The sequence below is a fragment of the Rhinolophus hipposideros genome, assembly GCF_964194185.1.
Source record: "Rhinolophus hipposideros genome assembly, chromosome: 16".
NCBI classification, from domain to species: domain Eukaryota; kingdom Metazoa; phylum Chordata; class Mammalia; order Chiroptera; family Rhinolophidae; genus Rhinolophus; species Rhinolophus hipposideros.
This window is the reverse complement of record NC_138062.1, coordinates 26757464-26779179: the sequence shown is the minus strand read 5'-3', so window position 1 is coordinate 26779179 and position 21716 is coordinate 26757464. Positions and strand designations below refer to the sequence as shown.

General features: G+C 35.7%; 1 protein-coding gene across 4 annotated transcripts in view; it reads left to right on the top strand.

Moving 5' to 3' along the window:
- The window catches only part of PDGFC (platelet derived growth factor C), a 178023-nt gene extending 176009 nt beyond the window's left edge, over window positions 1–2014 (top strand). For 3 of the 4 annotated variants that reach the window (XM_081077779.1, XM_081077780.1, XM_081077782.1), the window contains one exon: window positions 435–2009. In XM_081077779.1, the coding sequence (XP_080933905.1) occupies window positions 435–551 (117 nt within the window). In that variant the 3' untranslated portion in view covers window positions 552–2009. Of the gene's footprint in view, window positions 1–434 lie in introns of all 4 variants that reach the window. The other variant, XM_081077781.1, reaches the window with a different exon arrangement.
- The last annotated feature ends 19702 nt before the right edge of the window (window positions 2015–21716 follow it).

Below are 21716 nucleotides of genomic sequence, written 5' to 3'. Positions count from 1 at the left end.
TTCAAGTATAAATATTTGCTAAATGTGTGAATAAATGAATGAGTGAAAGAAACTAACCAACAGAAAAAGGAATAGGGCAGTAGTGGTTCCAAAATACTTCGTCAAGGTGAAATTGTCTCTAGTATGGTTAGATGGGTGAAAGGAAAGGTGTATAGTTAATCTTTCAATGTAGAGAACTGTTGGCTAAATTGAAAGAGGCAGCATCCTTCCAAATTGTTGGTATTAAAATATCCTTTCTTTCATGGAATGCTAATCATTTACGATTTTTTTTTGAAGAGTGGGAGAATGTATTTGGAATGCCTTCACTAAGGAAAAATGAAAATTTGTAAATCTTTGTTGGGCTCCAAATTTGATTGATGGAATTTTACTTGTGAAATCAGGAGTTATATAGACATCCATTTGCTTTAAAGGTGGTTCCCATTATTCCTTTTCAGGTCCTTCAGCTGCGACCAAAAATTGGTGTCAGGGGATTGCACAAATCTCTCACTGACGTGGCCCTGGAACACCACGAAGAGTGTGACTGTGTGTGCAGAGGGAACACCGGAGGATAACCACGTCTCCAGGCGCAGCCGTCTCCCAGAACCACACAGATCAGCGACTGATTCCCTCCTAGAACTTACGCATTATCTCCGTCCATAATCTCAGTTGTTCGCTTCAGGGACCTTTCATCCTTCAGGATTTACAGTGTGTTCTAAAAGAGGAGACACCAACCGGAATTAGGAGTTGTGCAACAGCTCTCTTGAGAGGAGGCCCGGATGACAGGAGGAAAGGTCTCCCATCATGGAAAAAAAATATTAAATGTTCTAGGTCACTAGCTAGTTACAGTTACCATGTACTTCTAGCTGTGTTCAATATGTTAGTTGTCTTGATGTGACTTAGGTTAATTCAGTACAGGAAAAAAAACAAAGAGAACTGTGCACAAGGGAGCACCTGATTCTGTTGCTTTGCTTAACCCTCAAGCTCCATGTTCTGGGCCTAAAATCAGAGAAATCTGGATTTTTTTCCTTATATTCACATGTATAAACCAGAGTGTTCAATGTTCTACAAACTTGGTTTTAAAAAGGAACTATGATTCTATAAATCAAACTTGTGTCATACTGGTAGGAAAGACTGGATTTTCCATATTTCTTATTAAAATTTCTACCATTTAGAAGAAGAGAACTACATTCATGGTTTGGAAGCGACAAACCTGAAAAGAAGAGTGGCCTTATCTTCACTTTATAAGTTGGGTTATTTTATTGTGTACATTTTTATATTCTCCTTTTGACATTATACCTGTTTGCTTTTCTAATCTTGTTAAATATATCTATTTTTACCAAAGGTATTTAATATTCTTTTTTTATGACAACCTAGATCAACTATTTTTAGCTTGGTAAATTTTTTCTAAACAGAATGGTTATAGCCAGAGGAACAAAGATGATATAAAATATTGTTGCTCTGACAAAAAATACATGTATTTCATTCTTGTATGGTGCTAGAGCTTAGATTAATGTGCATTTTAAAATACTGAGGTGGGAAATCAATAGGATTTGGTAAGTTTCAAAGACTTTTTGAAAATAAACAAATTATCATATCCTCCACTCCTATTATGGAAGATGCAAATAAAAAGTGACATATGAAAATAGGCATTCAGATCCAGTCATTACTAACCCCTAACCCTTATTTTGGGAAATGTGAGCCTAGCTCAGAAGAACATAAAGCACCTTGAAAAAAAGAGACATGACAACTTCCTGACAAACTGCTCTTCTGTCCTGTTGGAACACATCCTATTTATTGTGATGTACTGGTTTTATTATCTTTAAACTCTGTTCCACACACTTGTATAAATACATGGATATTTTTATGTACAGAAGTATATCCGTTAACCAACTCACTTATTGTACTCTTTGGCAAATCAGTAAAATACTGTGCTTGTAAAATGCTTAATATTGTGCCTAGGTTATGTGGTGACTATGTGAGTTAAAAATGTATTGAATCACCAAATAAAAGAATGCGGCTATTTTGGGGAGAAACTGAGTGTGTGTGCAAGGTTTGTCTCTTGAACTCCAAGAAAATGAAAGTGATAAAAGTTTTGCGTTACCATGAATTCCCATTGTGCAGCAGCTGACGTCAGGTTAAAACAGGTTGAAAAGTGAACATGTCTGTTGCGGCTTTCCTGCCTCTTGTCTCCAGTGCTTTTGAGCAATAGTTTTCTTTTTCTCACTGGTCTTGATACTAATTTCTGGCAAATTAAATTGCAAATGACTTGGAAGTCACTATGTGATTTAGGAACTACTTAATGATAGTTTTAGGGTAGTATAAAACCGTAGGAAAAAAACCTGTAACTTTCCACTCCTGGGTTCATTTCCAATGGCAAATACTAAGTGGGGTGAGCATAAATTGATTTGGCATATGGATTAATGTGTTTTACATAACAGACTTCAAGGTGTGGCTCCACAATTTCCGATGTAAATTTCTACTCAGTTCTGTTATCTTATCTCTGCCTTTCAACTTGCCTGAGACTTCTGGGGCTCAGAGCCAGGCTGTCTTCAGACACCTCTTCTAAACAGTACCCCCTTTCCATACTTTTCCATCTGGCAGTCCTACCTCGTGCCAAACCACATGAAAAGCAACAAAAAAAAATGAAATGAACATCCATGTTCTGTGTTATTGGCTTACCTTTTCAGAGTTTTGCCCCAACCTTATAAGGCTACTAGATACAGCTTAATGGTGCTGCACTGAAAATGCAGTACAGTATGTCTCCCTCTTGGCAATTTACAGATCTCATTCTTATAGTAAAGACTCTATGAAATCTTACAGTGAATGCCCTGTGTAACTGTGTTTAAACCAGTATTTCCAACTATTGAATGGGATACCTCCTTTCCCTTTTATTTTTTCATATTTATTTTTTTGTTTCCTTTAACATGTTGAAAGGCGAAAGGAATTACTCTAAAAAGGTAGCAGTCCCACATCATGCTGTTGCCAGTGAGTGGGAAGTCTTTGAGACCTAACTGCTGCATAATACTTACTCACTCATAGCTCTTACTGTGAATTTTACTGAAGAAAAATAAAATCAGCCCATTAATGGCACATAGAGACCATAATTTCTCAATTCCAAAAAGTACTAACCATGTTAACCACAAACAGTTTTGTGTCTGTGATGTGATTTTCCTGAGAGAGGAACTGTTTTTCCTAGTGATTTTATTAAAATAAGACAGCAAGCTTAGTTGGCATAAGTCAGGTTTTCATGTGTACATTTTTCATTTCTACATCTCATTGCCTTTCTCATCTAATAATCATCGTACGTACTGTGAAAAGGTACAGATAACAAAGTAATGAGAATCTCCACTGTGAAAGCATTGCTCACTCCAGGGGCATTTACATGTCCTTATGATTGGGTTTAAGGAAAGGAAGAAAATACAAGCCTTGCTTAGTATCAGTTAATATACACTTACTATTATGTAATGGCATTACCTCCAAAAGGATTGTGATATTTAAATCTATTTTAATTACTTATTATAAATGCATTTAAAACGTATAACTATCACTATCCTTTATATTCATAGGAAGGAGTATGAAAATTGAAAATGTAATAGATCACTTGCTTTCTATCCTGTTTTCCCTTCAAGTTTCACATGTAAGTAACCAGCAAGTCCCACTGACTTTGCTTTTCCCATTTCTCTTTTATTTGTGTCTACCTCTCCATTTCTGTAGCTCTTCCTGCCCTGATTTAGACTCATGCCTCACCCCCATTATACTGCAATAATCTTTTTCCACTCTCCCTGCCTCTCATCTCACTATCCCCTGATCCAACCTCCACACTACTAACAGAAAGGTCCTTCAAACAAATCTGATCATGTCAGTTGGTTGGAAATGTTACAATGGAACTCCACAAAATTAAATTTTAATTCATTGCCTGGTACTCAAAATCCTTTATCATCTTATTTCCAGTGTTTGGTTTTCCGGTTAATGATTTCCCTACCAACCCTATCTCATATATCACTTCTCTTCCAAGTTAAAGAGATTTACTAATACATTTATGTATTATTCATATTTTGGATACATATTTAATAAGATGACTTAAATTTTTAAGCAAAATTTAAAAGTCTTTAAAATATTAGCATATAGACATATCAGTACTTGATGATTCATGATGTCTTCATCATTTACTCTTGACTCATTTTGCATCATCAGACCTAACATAGGGTTCGAGTGAATACTCATAGTTTCCTAAAAACACAAATACAGTATTTCTGCTCATCCCTGTGCCAGCATATGCTATGTTCTCTTTGTGGAGTGATGCGCCTACATTTATCTATTGTGATCATTTCTTTTTGTGTCTATTAAATTGTTAATTATATCTTTTTGTGCTCTGCCTCAGAGAGCATTTGCACAGCCACCTACATCAAATCCAATTTCATAACTGCTAAGGGACTACAGTAAATCTTATTCAATATAAATCTATTTAAAATGTAAGGAAAAGATTTAGTATTTGGGTAGGCAGTGTATCTTTTAAGATTAATAACTTTTATCATTTAAAATATACATGGCATTGCAGGTGGCTTTATTTTTTTTTTTTTTGCAGAAATTGCAAAGGTGATCCTAAAATTCATACAGAAATAAAATAGCCAAAACAGCCAAAAACATCTTGAAAAATAACTACAAATTTGGAGGACTCACAATTTCCAATGTGAAGATTTACTACTCAGCTATAAAAATACTGTGGTAAGGTTCATAAGTTTAGACATACAGAACAATGGCATAGAATTGAGAGTCCAGAAATAAATCCTTACATTTGTATTCAATTTATTTGGACAAGAGAACCAAAACAATTGATGGCAAAAGAGCATCCTTTTGAACAAATGATGCTAGGACAACGATATCCATCCACATGGAAAAGAATAAATTGGGACCATTTCCTCACACCATATACAAAAATTAAAATGAATCAAAGATCTAAATACAAAAGATAAAACTATGAACTGTTAAATAGACATAGGAGAAAATTTTGGAGACCTTAATTTAGGCAACTGTTTCTCAGCTAGGCCACCAATAGTACAAGCAATAAAAGGAAAAAAAAAAAAAAGATAAACATGACATCATCAAAATTAAAAACTTTTTTGCTTCAAGGACACCACAAAGAAAATGAAAAGATAACCCACATGATGAGAAAAAAATATTTGTAATTCAATATCTGATTAGGGTCTTACATCTGGAATACACAAAGAACTCCTACAACTCAACAAGAAAAAGATAATTAACTCAATTGAAAAATGAGCCTCAAGTGTGCTTGCACAGATGTGCTTCCTCTCTCTGACTCCCACCATTACCAGGAGAATATGCTCTAGAATGCTCACTGGTCCCAAAAGACACCTGGTGCATAACTGAACCCAAATGATGACTTGGAGTGAAGTCCTGCTGAGTCCAGACAACCCACAGATGCTCGGTGAGAAATGAATGATTCTTGTAAGCTGCTGCGATTTCGAGCATTATTTGGCAATGGTTGACCAATAGGTTTCATTTCCTTTAAAATGAGTCCATATCATACATGATATTCTTCAGTTTAACTTTTCACTTCACTTGAAACTGATATATACTTTCACCTGAAACTTAAGGACAAAAAATTGAAATGCAACAGGAGACAATGTACTTTGGAAAATGTTTCATCAACGCAAGATAGAAACTTCCTAAGCAATCCCACTAAAGTCGTGGAAAAAATGTTATTGAAAACATTAAAAGCATGGAATCATTTGGTAAGTGCTTGCTTTTATTTCAGTCAGTATCTGTCGATTTACTTTTAAGAAAGAAGAGGAAATAAGCTCTCTGATAATTTAGTCCACCTCTGCAACAACCATTGTCATCTTTCTAGTTATTTATGTTGTGGTTCAATAAACACTTAACTAATACAAAAATATTAAAATATTTAATACAAATGTCTTATGTTTATATTTTAGTAAACTCTTTTTTAACATGAAGTACTTTGGATAATTTCCTTCTGTTCTGTTATTTTCCTTTCCAAACTTTCTCTCTCTCACTTTCTCTCTCTCTCTCTCTCTCTCTCTCTCTCTCTCTCTCTCTCTCTCTCTCTCTCTCTCTCTCCCTCCTCCTCCTCCTCTCCCCCCAATCCCTTTCTCTCTCCCCCTCTTCTCTCTCCTGTTTTCTCTCCTCCCTTTCTTATTCTTTCTTTTTTTAGCGTAAGATTATTTGCGTAATTCCATGGTTTTAATTTTTTTTTCTGATCATTTTCATAATGCATGATTTGTGTCTAGACTACTGTTTACTCTAATGTGGGAAGGGTGAATTCTTTATTCCCTTCTTACTTTTCTAAAATGAGTTTGCCAAAAAGAACTGCAGTGTGCAAATTAGATATTATATTCTGTTTAATTTTCTGTTTCTTTGGAAGAAGGAGGTTGAGAACACTTGGAGGAATGTGCAACCTTTGATGAAAGAATTCTGCTCAGCTCTCTTGCAAAATATCTTTTGCTGGGATTCACTCTGGTAGAAGCATGTATCCATTCTGCATGGAACTGGGGGCAAAGGAGACAGCTAAAATGGGTTTTAGATCTGATTCATAACTCAGTGCGAAGACCTTGAGGCTATACTTTCATCTGAGGGCATCAATCCCCACTTTTCAATTTCCATGTTTTATCGGAATCTCCCCCAAAACCGTTTTCCCTTCCCCTTCTTTACTCACAACAGAGGAAAGATAACGCTACCTCCTCTGACTGCTTGTTTTCAAAGTCCGCTGTATTTGTGAGGAGGCTTCAAATTTTATTTCAGTACTACATTCGGAAAGAGAGGTGGGAATGGGAATTACCCTAAGCCTCACCATAGGCTACTCTTTCATTCTTAAACTCTCACCCTCCAAAGTTTATAGCATAAATTATGTTTCTTCATTAGGTACTCTTAGTAAATGAACTTTATGTTGGAATTGTTTCTGGGACCAAACTCCCTTTCACTGTTATTATCCTGATATTAGAAAATATTTTAATATCAAATCATTATGATTCTAACAATAATTTAAACTTTGCTTAAATCTTTATTTTTCTGCTACTGAAATAAGCTATTTCCATTTTTATACATAAAAATTAAATCTTATTTGACCATATGAAAGCTTTGCATTCTGTATTTAAATCTTGTTGCAGATTTAACTTAAAAAGATATTAATGTTATTCAACATTAGGTGGGTTCTGGATATTCTGCCTATTTGTAGAGAAAACTTAGATTTCACTCCGTTCTTATTTGTTGTAACATGAAGTCTTCCACAGAACTCAGGTAGAAAGTACAATAATTTTCTAAGCTAAATTTAGACAAATACTGTACAAGTGTTTTGTGTGTGTGTGTGTGTGTGTGTGTGTGTGTGTGTGTGTGTGTGTTTATCTCCTGTTTGGAACAGATAAAATTATTATAAAATTTTAATTGTCTTAAATTCATTTAACAAGTAAATATTTTACTACTAAGTACAAAATTTAACTCTGTTGAAAGAGCTTAGTATTACTCCCTTAAATGACACCTCCAATATAAGTCAATTCATAATAGCCCACTAAACACTATTTGAGTTTCCTGTTAACTCAAAAATAACCTAGAAATAAATGATCAGTTTAATGCAATTATTCAAAGAAGTGCCTGCTGGACTTACTGAAAGACAACCAGCTCTAATGACATCCTCAGATAGAGAGATGTATACAAAAAATATTTTTATGAAATAACCTATTGTGGGGACGGAGCCAGGAGTGCAGTTTCCAGGCTATCGGCTTCACATGGAAAGGTGCTGGATCGGGTAGTAAATGGCCATCAACTGTGATTGGATGGTCATCAGCTGTGGCTAGTTGGCCATCAGCTGTAACCAGTGAGCCATTGGCCACTAATATAACTGCCGTGGCTACGCTAGCAGCAAGAAGATGGTGGCTGAGCTAGCAAGAGCGGATTGCAGTTAGCACAGTGGTTTGCAGTTAGCAAGTGAGGTTGGTTGGCAGAGAGAAGTGGACAGCAGGTTGCGGATCGTGTGGCTCCTGCTTCCTGTATCTCCAACCCAGCTGCCAGCGAGACTATAGTGGTATGACTCCCCTATCTATGGCTCCGTGGGTGTTCCTTTTTGGCCTCACCATGTCCTGCATTCTTATGTGGGGAGCGGGACCAGAGACCCTGCATGACACCCAGTTTCTGACGTAACTGTATATATATTTAATAATAATAAGCAAAACGCAGATTTTGAGAAGTAATTCCCTCAAAAACCTGGAATATAATTTGTATTCCTATTGTTCCATATTTAATTTAAACAAGGAATAAAATCAGTATCTCCTCATCCAGATGTTATTTTATTTTTATTTTTTAAAAGATATTAGTGGTTATCTTCTAAATTTCCAGACTGGCCCTCCAGACTGGTTTCTAAATTTCCAGACTGGTTATTTTCTAAATTTCCAGTCTTAATTTCAAAGGAGTATTCACAGAGTATATATATATATATATATATATATATATATATATATATATATACACACACACACCATATATATACATATATATGTATGTATAGTATATAACATATATATACCATATATATATCATATATATACCATATTCATATACGACGAGGAGAGTAGGAATTCTATGAATAATTCATTAACTAGAGTTTTATTTCCTTTGTTTTCTTTCCTAAAGGTGTGATCTGAAAAATTTGATTTGCCTCAATTTCAACATAAGCATAAGAGAGAGAGCTGAGTGTACTTCCAGCTTAACTCATCAAAATCCTAGGGCTTGAGAGGCTACTGTACAATAAGAAGAAACTGACCTTAAGCAAAAAGTATGAAGTGAAAAGGCTTAAACTGACCAATTCTATGTTGAATATCTTTAGACGTCTTCTAGAAGGCATAATAATTTAACCAATGAATTTTGATTACTATCATCTATTTCTATGGCTTAATTTGATTTCTGAATCAAAATCTTATTGCATTACATAAAGCTTACTTGGTTTGACAATATATTGGGTCATGATTGTGGAATAAAGACCTACAAATTGTTGTTAACAAGACTTAAGCCTTGTTGCGGTCTTAACTGGCATAGTAATAAATCATAGTGATTTGTTTTTAAACTGTCTTTTTTTCCCAAAGATACTTAAATACTTTGTAATGATTACTTTTGTGGAAAGTTTTTCATCTTAATTTTTGCAGCTGGAGATTCAGCCAGGAAGTGGGAATGTGACATAACTGAATAATTGCTTGACATCACACACAGACCTAGAGAAACATTTGAAGAGATCATGAGGTTCATATTTGGTTTCTATTCATGGGAGAAGGGAAACTATTTTTCATGCACATGCATCAGCTTTTAAGGTTAGCCTATGGATAAACAAAGCCCATGCTCTTTTTTATATAAAGCAGCTTCATTTTTTGTCTTGGACTGTATCGATGCTGTTTTCCAATATCTATTTTGGAAAACTTAGACCACGGGTGCCTAGCCAAATCTTGGAATCAAAATATGTCATGAAACCCTCTACCCTCCATGCCAGACTAGCTATTTCCATCAGGTATAATGAGGGGTATATAGAGTCACTAATATGTCAACTCATCACCTGGCAGTTACAGCTTATCAATTTTAGATTCAAACATACTTAAATACTATGAGAAGGAATGGCTTGAACCTTTCATCCCAGACTCTCTCCTTCTCAAATTTCACAGGTTGCCCTCCTTCCCACAGTCATTCCATAGAAGTAAATTAATCAATAAGGAGCCTAACGTCTCCCATCTAGTACTCTATGCATTTTGAATAAATAAAAGCAAAAGCCAATATCCAAATTGCTTTCCTAAGACCTCTCAAGGTTTTAATTGGTCATGGAGATTATTTTCACCGGATTAATCATGTGTAACCCAGAGGTAAGTACCTGGAGGGTATCCCGATATTATTATAGATGCAAATTCCTGCTGTGTCTCAGAATCCCAGCCCCACAAAAAAGCAAACAACAACAACAAAAAAACCACATTAAATTTCTTTTTTGTTTACTTAACAAGTTAACCATAAAATTGACCCCTAGAATTAAGATTTGTTTGTAATCGCTCCAGTTTATGAATATAAGGGATAACTGGAGTTAAAAATGGTGACCATCAAGTCAATGCAATAACCATTTTTACAGTATAAACTGAGTGTTACGTATAAACTTCTACTTTTTTTCTTCATCTGTTATATTAGTGAGTGGTTTAAACTAGATGATCTCTGAGAGTTCTCCCAGCACTTGCATTTAAAGCTGTGTTTGAAAACATTCACGGAGACTAAAGATACTACTTGTTGTCTCAGTATTCTGTTGAACTGTTGAAAAAATAAATTTGTTTCCTATAACTTCCATTCATCAGTCCAGGTTCTGATGTGTGTAACAGTTAAGATTATCTCCTTCAAATATTGGAAGACAACTTATGTATTTCTTCTATGTGTTGCCTTCTGCAAATAAAGATTACCAGGGCTCATACAAACTTCATATGACATGGCTTGATTATTGTGTTCTGTGTGTTGACCATTTCTTCCAAAATTGCATCACAGATCACAAAGAGTGCTGAAAGTAGAAGCTTCTTTGATGTGGATGTGGTGTTCCTATTAAAGCAACCTACGTTTGCATTAGCTGGTCTAACACCTTGTAATACAAGCGGGGTTCACGCACTAGTTTCAGCATCACTTGGAGTTTGTTATGTATACAGAATATTGGGCCCCACCACAGACATACTGCATTGGAATCTGTATTTTAACAAGCCTCCTAATGATTCATGTCCACATTAAAGTTTGAGAAACACTGTTACAGTGAAGTTATCCAAGTTTTGATGTACACTGAGCTTACAGTCAACTACAACTACTAGCTATTTTACAAATTCTATAGGTACTATTTATTTATTTTTAAAGGAGTTTTATTAAAATATATCCGGCATATAAAATTATATTACTTTTGGGGTACACCGTAGTTATTCAGCTTTCACATACCTAAAGAAGTGATCACCATGATAAGTCCAGCAACCATCTGACACCATATGCACTATATTAAAGACTATATTCCCTATGCTGTATATTACATCCCCATGACTTATCTGTTTTATACCTGGAAATTTGGACTACTAATTCCCCTTCACCTTTCACTCATTTTTAAAATTTTTCAATTACAGCTGACACTCAATATTATTTTATATTAATTTTAGATGTAGAGCATAGTGGATAGACATTTATATAATTTAAGAAGTAATCCCCCTGACTAGTCTAATACCCACCTAGCACTATAAATATTTATTGCCATATCATTGACTATACTCCCTATGCGTTAATATATACCCCCATGACAATTTTGTAACTACCAATTTGTACTTAATGGCTTCACCTTTTTCATCCTGTTTCCCAACTCCTCCCTATGTATCCTTCCAACAAATCTAGTACCTATCTAACACTATACATAAATATTATAATATTATTGACCATATTCCTTGTGCTATACCCCACATCCTCATAAATACTTTGTGTGTAACCTCCTGCTATAGTTGAGCTTTAATTGCTATTGGCATATCTGTGGGTCAAATTGACCTTGGCTGATCTGCTGTGGGGTTTGGCAACATCCACACTTACGGGCTGCTGGGGGGGGGGGGGGCGGGGCTTACCCTGTGGAGTAGAATTTGGCCCAGCAGGCACTGGTTCATGCTGAGACTGCCCTTTGCATATGCTGCTTGTGGGGCTAATTGAGTGGTGCTCTGCTGTGTCTGAAGCCATCCTCCAAGTATGTTGGTTCTGAGACCACTTGGGAGGCTCTCCAGAGCAGGCCCTGGTCAGCCACTGCCTTTGACCGGCCAGGGACTACCTAGTAGGAGCTACAAAGTGATCCGCTGTTCTTTACTGCCTGTGCAAAGCCTGAAGGAGTGTGAGAAAGGTCACACTGCAAACCTAGGATGGCTGCAGTGTTGGGGTAGCCTGCAAAAAGCCAGGACATCCCAAGGCCTGCTGCCACCTGCCAGTTCCCTTAACGTTCCACCAATGATAAAGCCTCCTAGAGTACTGGAGTTGGGAGAGGCAGGGTCTAAGGGAGTCACTAGAATGGGAAGAGTTTTGGTCACCAGGTTAATTTAGGTTCTAGTTTCCTGCCAGCACTGAGCCTGGAGTGACTCAGCAAAATCCTCAGTGCACACTGAGGCCAGTTGCTGCCTGCCTGGAGCCCAGGGGCTCTGATAGTTTTCCAAGAAAGAGTGCAATGCTAGTGGGGCTGGCTGCTTACCAAAAATTGCCTTCAGCATTGGGGAAATTGAGTAGAGTAGGTTACCATGAGTCAGCATAGTGGATCAGTCGAGCTCACCAGGCCAATCAGATTTAGATTCAGCTATATGGGGGAGGGCTCAACACAAGAAAGATGGTGCCTGCCTGCGTCTCCACGGGAGGAAGACCTCACACAGGAAAAATGCCAACAGTCTTCCAGCTCTCTCCCCACAACTACATACCTCAGTCTATTCCCCCGTATGCCTCTGATGATCCTCAAGTCACCGTCCCAACGCTGGAGCCCAAGGTGAGTGCCTGTCTGTTAGTGAGTCTGCTTGGGCCTTTTAAGAGGACGTCTGGGTTTCCTGCAGCCTTCCTTCCCACCCAGATGGTTGGAATCCCCACTGTTTTACACAGCTAGATGTTGTAGGGGCTCCTCTTCCTGCCACCAGTGCTCTGGGCTGGGGAGCCTGTGTGGGCCTGGGGTCTCTCATTCCTTGTGGGGGGACCTCTGCAGCTGAGATATCTCTCCTGATTTTCAGCCTCCATACAGAGGTTGAGGCCAGCCTGTTTTGTGTCTCTGCCCCTCCTACCAGTCTCATTGTGGCTTCCTCTTTATAGCCTTAATTTTAAGACTTCTGTTCAGGTAGACTCAGGTGGTTCTCCAGGTTCATTATTCTATAATTTAGTTGTAATTTTAATGTCTTCATGGAAGGAAATATAGCATTTATCTACTTCACCATCTTGGATCTCCCTAACTATAGGTACTATTTAAATGTATTTCACCTTACCTACTTCATCTCTCACACTTATTTTTTCTCTTCTGTTTCTGTTAATTAATGGTATCTACCAAGTTAGTAACTTGGAAAGCATCTTAAAACTTCATCTCCAACCCTATTGTACATCTTAACCACCTAACACTGTCAATTTCATTGCTCAATCAATGCTTTCTGTACCCACTCCCACTGCCTCAGCTTAGACCAGCATTGTCTTTCTAGCTTAATTACAAATTTCTTAATTGACCTTTTCTCCTGACTGTTACTACTCTCTCTGCACTACTCCTGCCCCTTCTCTAGCCCCTCCTCTCACCAAACACACAAAGGACTTCTTATTTCTGTAAAGATGCATCTAAAACACAGATTTCTCCTGTCCTCAAAAATCAACTATGTCACATCATGCAATGAAGCTCACACAACTTTATGGCAATCCTGGTGCTAACATTCTACTGAATCTACTCTCTCAATTGCTTCTTCCACCATGCATTGCCTCAGCTCAGTACCTTCACAGATGTCATTTATTCTAACTTAAATGCTTTTCCTTTTCCTTTTGTTGCAAAAACCTATTCATTCTTTCAGGCTTAGCTTGAATGTCACTTCTCCTGTAATACCTTCACAGATTTTAATGCTTCTGTTAAGTGTATGCCTCACACATGGTCTTATACAACAGCTGTGTTGATTTGCAGGACTTTGGAGTCAACTTGCATCTCTGGCACTAACTACATAACCTTTGGCCATTTATGAATCATTTTGATCCCTCACTTTGCTCAAGTGTAATGCAGAGATCACTAGAACACTACTGAGGTTAGATTACATAAGTGCAGTGTTAAGTGAAGCGGCTGGTACACAATAGGTGTTAAGTAATGATTTGTGCCTTCTGGGCACCTGTAACTATTATATTAGACTTATTTTCCCCTTAGCAGATTGTGGCCAGCCTCATGGAGGCACTGGACTTACTTAATGTATAGCATTTGCAGCGAGCCCTGAGCCAACCGTAGCATAGGCACTCAGTAAATGTTTGTTTAATTCAGATTCTCCTCAAATCTTATGTTTTGCTTCAGTGCCCATTTAGAATCTAGAGAAGGAAAACATTCCCAAATCCCTTCGACAGCACAATCGTCTATGGCATGGTCCAGTAGCATGGTCCTTTTCATCTTCTTTGCTTTACCAAAATACTCTTCTCCTTTTATACTTCTTTAAACAAAGTATACCCCTTGCATTTCCATGTTCCTCTCATCAGCATCATTCTCTTATGTTTCTGTTAATTAATGGTATCTAGTACCCACCTAGTATCCATCTAACACTGTGCATAAATATTATAATATCATTGACCATATTCCTTATGCTACACCCTACATGGTTGTAAAATTGTTCTCAATCCTTCACTATCTCAGTCCTCATTTTATTTATTGATCATATTGATCATATTCTGTATATTCATGTATAGATATTTCATTCCCCTTCCCTGTGTTCCTGGGCTTTTACTCAAATGAAGTTTTTTCTAAACGATATCTATACTTTTTGAAGTATTCTGTTCTATTATTTCCTGCTGTCTCACATTAGAAGGTATTCAACAGCATTGCCAAATCACCCGCCAAGATCCCTTCCAATACTTGTAAAAGGTATCTCTATCCAGATATGTTGTAAGATAGATTTCCTAGGAACTATAATGGTGAAGAGCGAACAAACTCAATTTTTGTTTTAAAATATTTGTGGACAACTTCTCCATTGAGATAAATTTCCCATCCTGCATCTCAAAAGGCTTTTTAATTTCAGGGTTTATTGTTTATTGATAATGTTATATTGGAAAGTTACTGTTTTAGGGATGCTTATTTATGAGTATCATTTTATTATGTCTTTCCATAAAAACAAGTTAATTAGATACACATCTCTGAAATTGCAATGTAAATCAATGAGCAAACAGGATTCAATCAGAAAATTTTCTCAGAAAATCTGCATAGCTCTCAATTACAGTATATCCCTATTCTAAAATCCTACTACAGAGAGCTGCTTAGGTATTTTAGTACTTAGAGCAAGAGCTCTTAGATTGAGGTCTATGGATACACTTGAAATTATCTACAAACTTTATGATATTGTATGTAGACATTTTATAAACACACATATTGCCATTTTTCTATCACTGCCACAGGACTTGATCCAAAAACGTTAAGAATCAGTGACACCACAAATAGAGAGAAGTAGAAGGTAAACAATGTGGTAAGGATTTTTTAAATTATAAATTTCTGAAGAATAAGAACAAGCCTTAATCAGTGGTTAAAGCATATAGTAGACTTGATATGTTAGAAAAGGCCACACAGTGGGAAGTGGGAAGTTTTACTTAGAGGTCATCTCTTTTATCAGCACTGTAGCTGTTAGCTTTTATTTTTAGTTCCAGTGAAAGCAGTCCCTACAAATCAGAGCCCATGGGAATCAGGCTAGCAGCCTAACTACATTGAAAATTTAAAGTTCAAGAATGCTTCAATGCAAGGTGAATTTGCCTTACAAAACTACAGGAAGATTCCCATGGATTAAGTTGCCAGATGTATGTCAGTGATAATTACTAAGAAAGAAAACAGAACCTTCTTTGGTGAAATTACGGGGGAGATGACAGAGAGTGCAACAAAAGCTTAAGCACATTAACCTCTGGTCAATTTTGGACTCACCTCCAACATTGCGACCACCTAATTTTCATATGTTCAGATGTTGAGGCCCTTTCCTCACAGGCTCCCAAAAACCTAAGAAAGTAACCATCAACCTGTGCTCAGAGAAAAAACATATGGCTCAGACAACATACTTCAGATTTAGAATAGGATAAAATAGGACAAGAATTTTTGCCTGGAACATGAAACCCATTGGTTTCCAACTTATTAGTTTATTGTGTCCCTAACATGATGTTTTCCAACTTAGAATTTGGTTTCATATATGTCTCAAAAAGTACACACACATCCTTCAAAACATTCAAACATAAAATTTACAAGTGAAATTTTATTTTTCCATAAATGAAGCATACATGACAACTACAAGAAGAGTCTCCATTGATAAAGACTATCATTGAATGCGAATTTCAGAGTTTTGATTAGTTTTTTGTTCATAAAATGTTTTCTCTATTTTTGCTTGGTGGAACTATTTCCCATACCTTTTATGACATTTGGTCTCATGTCAATAGTTTCCCCTTCCTTTTTTGCTATTAAGGTTGTATGATGAACACTTTCCTTATGTCATTAAAGTTTCACAATTTAATTGAATGGTTGCATCATATTCTAATACATGAAGATATCATAATTCAGTTCTATCTTCTGTTAAAATTTTATATTTTTTTGTTATTAGGTGAACATCTTTAAATCTATTGATGAATTGATTCTCATGACAAACATGATGGTGGTTGGCTAATATTTTAAATCCATTATGAATAAATTATAGCAAAACATGTGTATTATTTATTTATAATGATATACATGATGCAGGTAATTTTTTTGAAAAGGATTGTGCCTGTTGTTTTACTGAGTGTTTTATCAATCCAGGCTATGTTCTTCATGGGCAGAAACCTTTTTTCTACAGCTTGAATTGTGCACAGTATCAGGGCAATCAAATAAAGTTGTTTGATCTTTTTAAGGGTCTTTATTGCACAAAGATTCCATCTATATTGGAAGTTAATTTTTTAAAATACATTTCTAATAAGTGCATAACCCATGTGTTTCTTGATGGCAGAATGTTAACCCACATAAATTATTCTCATTTTTTTTCCGGAATAAGTAGAAATTTGTTTTATTTTATTATTTTTAATTTTTATTATTGGGGTGACATTGATTAGTAAAATTATAAAGTTTTAAAGTGTACATTTCTATAATACATCATCTGTATATTGCACTGTGTGTTCACCACCCAAAGTCAGTTCTCCTATCACCATATATTTGACCCCTTTTACCCTCTTTTACCAACCTTCACATCCTTACCTTCTGAACCACTAAACTGTTCATATAATTTGTTTTTTGTCTTGTTCATTTGTTGCTTTCAGTTTTATATCCCACAGATGAGTGAAGTCATATGTGGTTCTCAAATTTTTCTGTCTGACTTCACTTAATATGATAATTTCAAGATCCATCCATGTTGTCACAAATGGCGGTATGTCATCGTTTCTTATGGCTGAATAATATTCCATTGTATATATGTACCACATCTTTTTATCCAATCATCTATTGAAGGATACTTTGATTGTTTCCATGCCTAGGACACCGTAAATAATACTTCACTGAACATAGTGGTACATATATCTTTATGGATAAATGTTTTCAGATTTTTGGGGTAAATACACAGAAGAGGGATTTCTGAGTTATATGATAATTCTATTCTTGATTTTTTGAGGAACTTTCATAGTACTTTCCATAGCGGCTGCACTAATCTACATTCTCACCAGCAGTGTATGAGAGTGTCTATTTCTCCACAGCCTCTCCGACATTGTTATTACTTGTTTTGCTGATAATAGCCATTCTAACAAGTGTGAGGTGGCATCTCATTGTGGTTTTGATTTGCATTTTCTTAATGCTAGTGAACTTGAGCATTTGTTCATATATCTCTTGGCTATTTGTCTTCTTGGGAGAAGTGTCGTTCAAGTCCTCTGCCCATTTTTTAATGGGATTGTTTGGTTTTTTGTTGTTGAGTTGTATGAGTTCTTTGTATATTTTTGATATTAATCCCTTATTGGAAGTGATATTTGCAAACATCTTCTCCCGTTCATTTGGTTGCCCTTTGTATTGTTGATGGTTTCTTTTGCTATGTAGAAGCTTTTTAGTTTGATATAGTCCCATTCATTTATTTTTGCTTTTACTTTCCTTGCCTTTGAGGTCAAATTTATAAAAGTGTCTCTGAGCTCAAGGTCCATAAGTTTTGTTTCAGGTCTTATGTCTAAATCTTTGATCCATTTTGAATTAATTTTGACATATGGTGACACATAGCAGCCTAGTTTCGTTCTTTTGCCCCTGGCTGTCCATTTGTTCAGCACTCTATATTGAATAGGCTATTTTTCCCTCCATTGTTTTTGGCTTTTTTGTCAAAAAATATCTGCCTATATAATGTGGGTTTATTTCTGGGTTCTCAATTCTATTCCATTCGTCTGTGTGTCTGCTTTTTCTACCAATACCATGCTGTTTTGGTTATTGTCACTTTAGAGTATAAAGTGAGGTCAGGGAGTGTGACACCTCTAGCCTTATTCTTTTGCCTCAGGATAGCTTTGGCTATTCAGGGTCTATCAAATTCCAATGGCATTTTTTTAAAGAAATAGGACAAAAAATCATCAGATTTGTGTGATTGTTTCTTTTTGTCTCTTAATAATGCTTTGGTTCAAGAATAGAGCCCATTAAGCTTCAGCTGTATTTTGTAGGTTAACTTGATAATTTTCATTATTTTAATAAAATCAAGTTAATTAAATTGTCTAGTGGTATAGATCACCTTTGTTATGTACAATATTCCCCCCCCCACTTTATCTGCAGGGGATGTGTTCCCAGACCCCCAATGGATGCCTGAAACTGAATAGCATAATACAAAAATCTATTTTTTTCCTATACATATTTGATGGTGATGAAGTTTAATTTTTAAAGTAGGCACAGTAAAAGATTAACAACAATAACTAATAGTAAGATAGAACAATTATAACAATATACTATACTAAAAGTTATGTGAATGTGGCATTATTAGGTACAATAAGGTGTACTTGAGCACAAGCACTGCAATACTGCAACAGTCAATCTGGTAGCCATGATATCCACCAAGTGACAAATGGACAGAAACGAATATACAGCATGGAGATGCTGGACAAAGGGACAATTCATGTCCCAAGCAGGATGGAGCTGGACGGTGTGAGATTTCATCACACTACTCAGAATTTTGCTCGATTTAAAACTTATGAGTTGTTTATTTCTGGAATTTTCCATTTAATATTTTCAGACCGTAGTTGACCCTGGGTTACTGAAACTGTGAAAAAGGAAAACCATGGATAATGGAGTGACTACTGTAGCTGTCATTAGATTCTTACCACTAATGCAGGAGTAAAACTACCTATATTTTCTCTAAAATTTATTGAAGATGCTTTCTTCTTCTATGTCATGTAAGGAATTAATTCTGTGTTTGTGTACCTTTTGAAGCAATGGATAGACCTAATCTAGTCAATAATACTAAAGACTCACAACATAAACTTAACAGGGCTATCATAGAATAACAGAGAGTAATTGTAAAACCTCAAAGGGTTTGAGGAAAATGATGGTTTAAACCAGAATGAGAAACAGACACTGGCTGTGAAAAATTTCCTTCTAAATCTTGGCAATTTCAGATTCATAAGTTGTGTTTTTAATGCCAAGGAAACCTCAATGTTTTGCACAGACAGCAATGAGGAATAAAAACTGCTTTATGACCTTGTGGATTTACTAACATTCCATTCTTAGAAATGCATTCATGCATGCACAAAAACATATACACAGTCATACACACACAGAACATGCATGTACATGCACATCATATCAAAATGTACACAGTGTGAAATATAGAAATAAGGGATTTAATATAGAATATTGTTTTCTAAAAGTGTTAAATACATTTTGGAACTGTGTTGGACACTTAAAGACTCAATGAATATATGTTGTTGACTGGTCAAATAAATAAAATATTAACATAACCCAAAAATATTATGAGAGCTTAAAATTTAAATATACCCAAAGTAAATATATTAAATGCTCTAAAACATTCACATTTTAAAAAGTGGAAGAGGCAGAAGGAAACTTCTTGAGCTAATGGATATGTTTATCACTTTAATTGTGGTGATGGTATCACTGGTTTATGCATATGTTCAATCCCATCAAAATGTATACATTATATATGTGCAGTTTTATGTATCAACTACACCTCAAAATAAAACAGTTTACAAAATAAAAATTTAAATACCCAAAGTAAATATATTCAATGCTCTAAAACATTCACATTTAATGTTTCCTTGACAAAATCCTCTACATTCTGGTTTTATCTTAAGTAACTCAATTTTGCCTTGGATCAACACAGATTAGATCAAGTGTTTAAAATATTCTTTGTACCCAAGGTTTATCTATTTGGCATTTTTTCATATTGTTGTCTCCCACTATACCTAATATTCTTTCCTGTAATGTGTTTATATCCTATGTTAAATCCTGCAAGCACATTCCAGTCCTAAGACCTAAAAAAAGCAATTTAAAAAGTTTTGGATCCATTTCTTTATTTATTATATTCCTGTTTCTCTGTATTATAATATGGGCAAGGAGACTTTCTAATTAAGAATAACTGATTTTTTTCCCATTGTAGCAGTTCATTATTGTACATTGTTATAGGGAGTGAAATTACTAATATTGTATTTCTCAGACAATTTCTTTTTCTCTTTGTACCTAAAGGAGAAGGGGATGGCTTCATTGCCTTTGACAAAAGTTTGGAAGCTAGAAAGAGCCTGTTAAACAGTTTTTAACTCTGAAATCTGCATTTCATATATTAAGCTACCTTTTCCGTGTACTTCCATGAATGAATTAATCTCACTGTCTTACTTGCTTCTGTCGGATGGCTAATGATTTCCGTAAAATTGATTTCTAGCATATGTCTATACTACTATATCTCATTATTGTATTTCTGAGAATGTGTTTCTTGTAGTAATCTATGCACTCCAAGGAGATATTTCTGGTAACAGTGTTTAGAGACATAAAGCCTAATGATTTACAGTTAAGGGCTCTAGGGTCACACAGAAAATATTATATTCCTAGAGATACCAATTATCAGCCATGTTACCTTGGGAATATCTCTTAACCTCAGAGTTCTCAACTGGAAAAAGAAGAGTTATAGCAACGATACCAACCTTTTCAATTGTTTCAAGGATTAAATGAGAAAGTCCACAAGAAACACTGAGCCTAGTGCCTAGAACACTGAAGACCCTCAGGAAACATGAGCTTTTTATTATTTTTATTATTAATTGGATTCAAATTACTATTTTTATCCTGACACTGAACTTTGTTTCTCCTTGATGTATTACCATTAGAAATCTTGGTTCTATGACTAATTGCTTAGTTGCTTGCTCTCTTCATTGTAAACTACAGACTATTCTCCCTGAGCTTTAGGGTCCTAGTGTCTCGTTTCTCTTCATTCTTAGAAGGGGTTTCCTCTGATCATAAATGGTGAGATACCAGCATAGGGTACCTACCTATATTGGCTGTACCTGATAGGATAGTGTAAGTTCAACGTAACTGAGCTTTTATTTTAGGATTTTTAGAGGCCTTCATTTATAATCAAGTGTGTTCCAAGCAGCAGTAGAGCTATTTGGTCATTGCAGAGGAAAACAAGCCAAGGTAGTGATTTGAAGGGAGAAAAAAGGTCTGATGGATCATGAGTTATGGCTATAAACATATTTGTTGAGAAGGAAGAAGGCAGGGGTAGATGAACCCTCAAGAACCCAAGGGAGTTGTTTTAAGACAATTGAGTGGGAAGAAAATGTCTGGCTATAGGCTCAAAGAGGAGGAGGGGAAAATGTGAGGCTACAAAACACAGGGATTGATAATATTACCAGGCATGCAATGGTTGACTTCCCAGAGAACATCTGAAAAAATCACTGCTTTTAACATTACGTCTTATTACTTTTCTAGTATTGAAACATAGATGGTTTTTGGAACACTGAATTTTTTTAACCAGGATACATAAAAGAAAATGTCAAAAAGGCTTATTTCCAAAAATAAGAAGGATTCACATTGGAAAAAA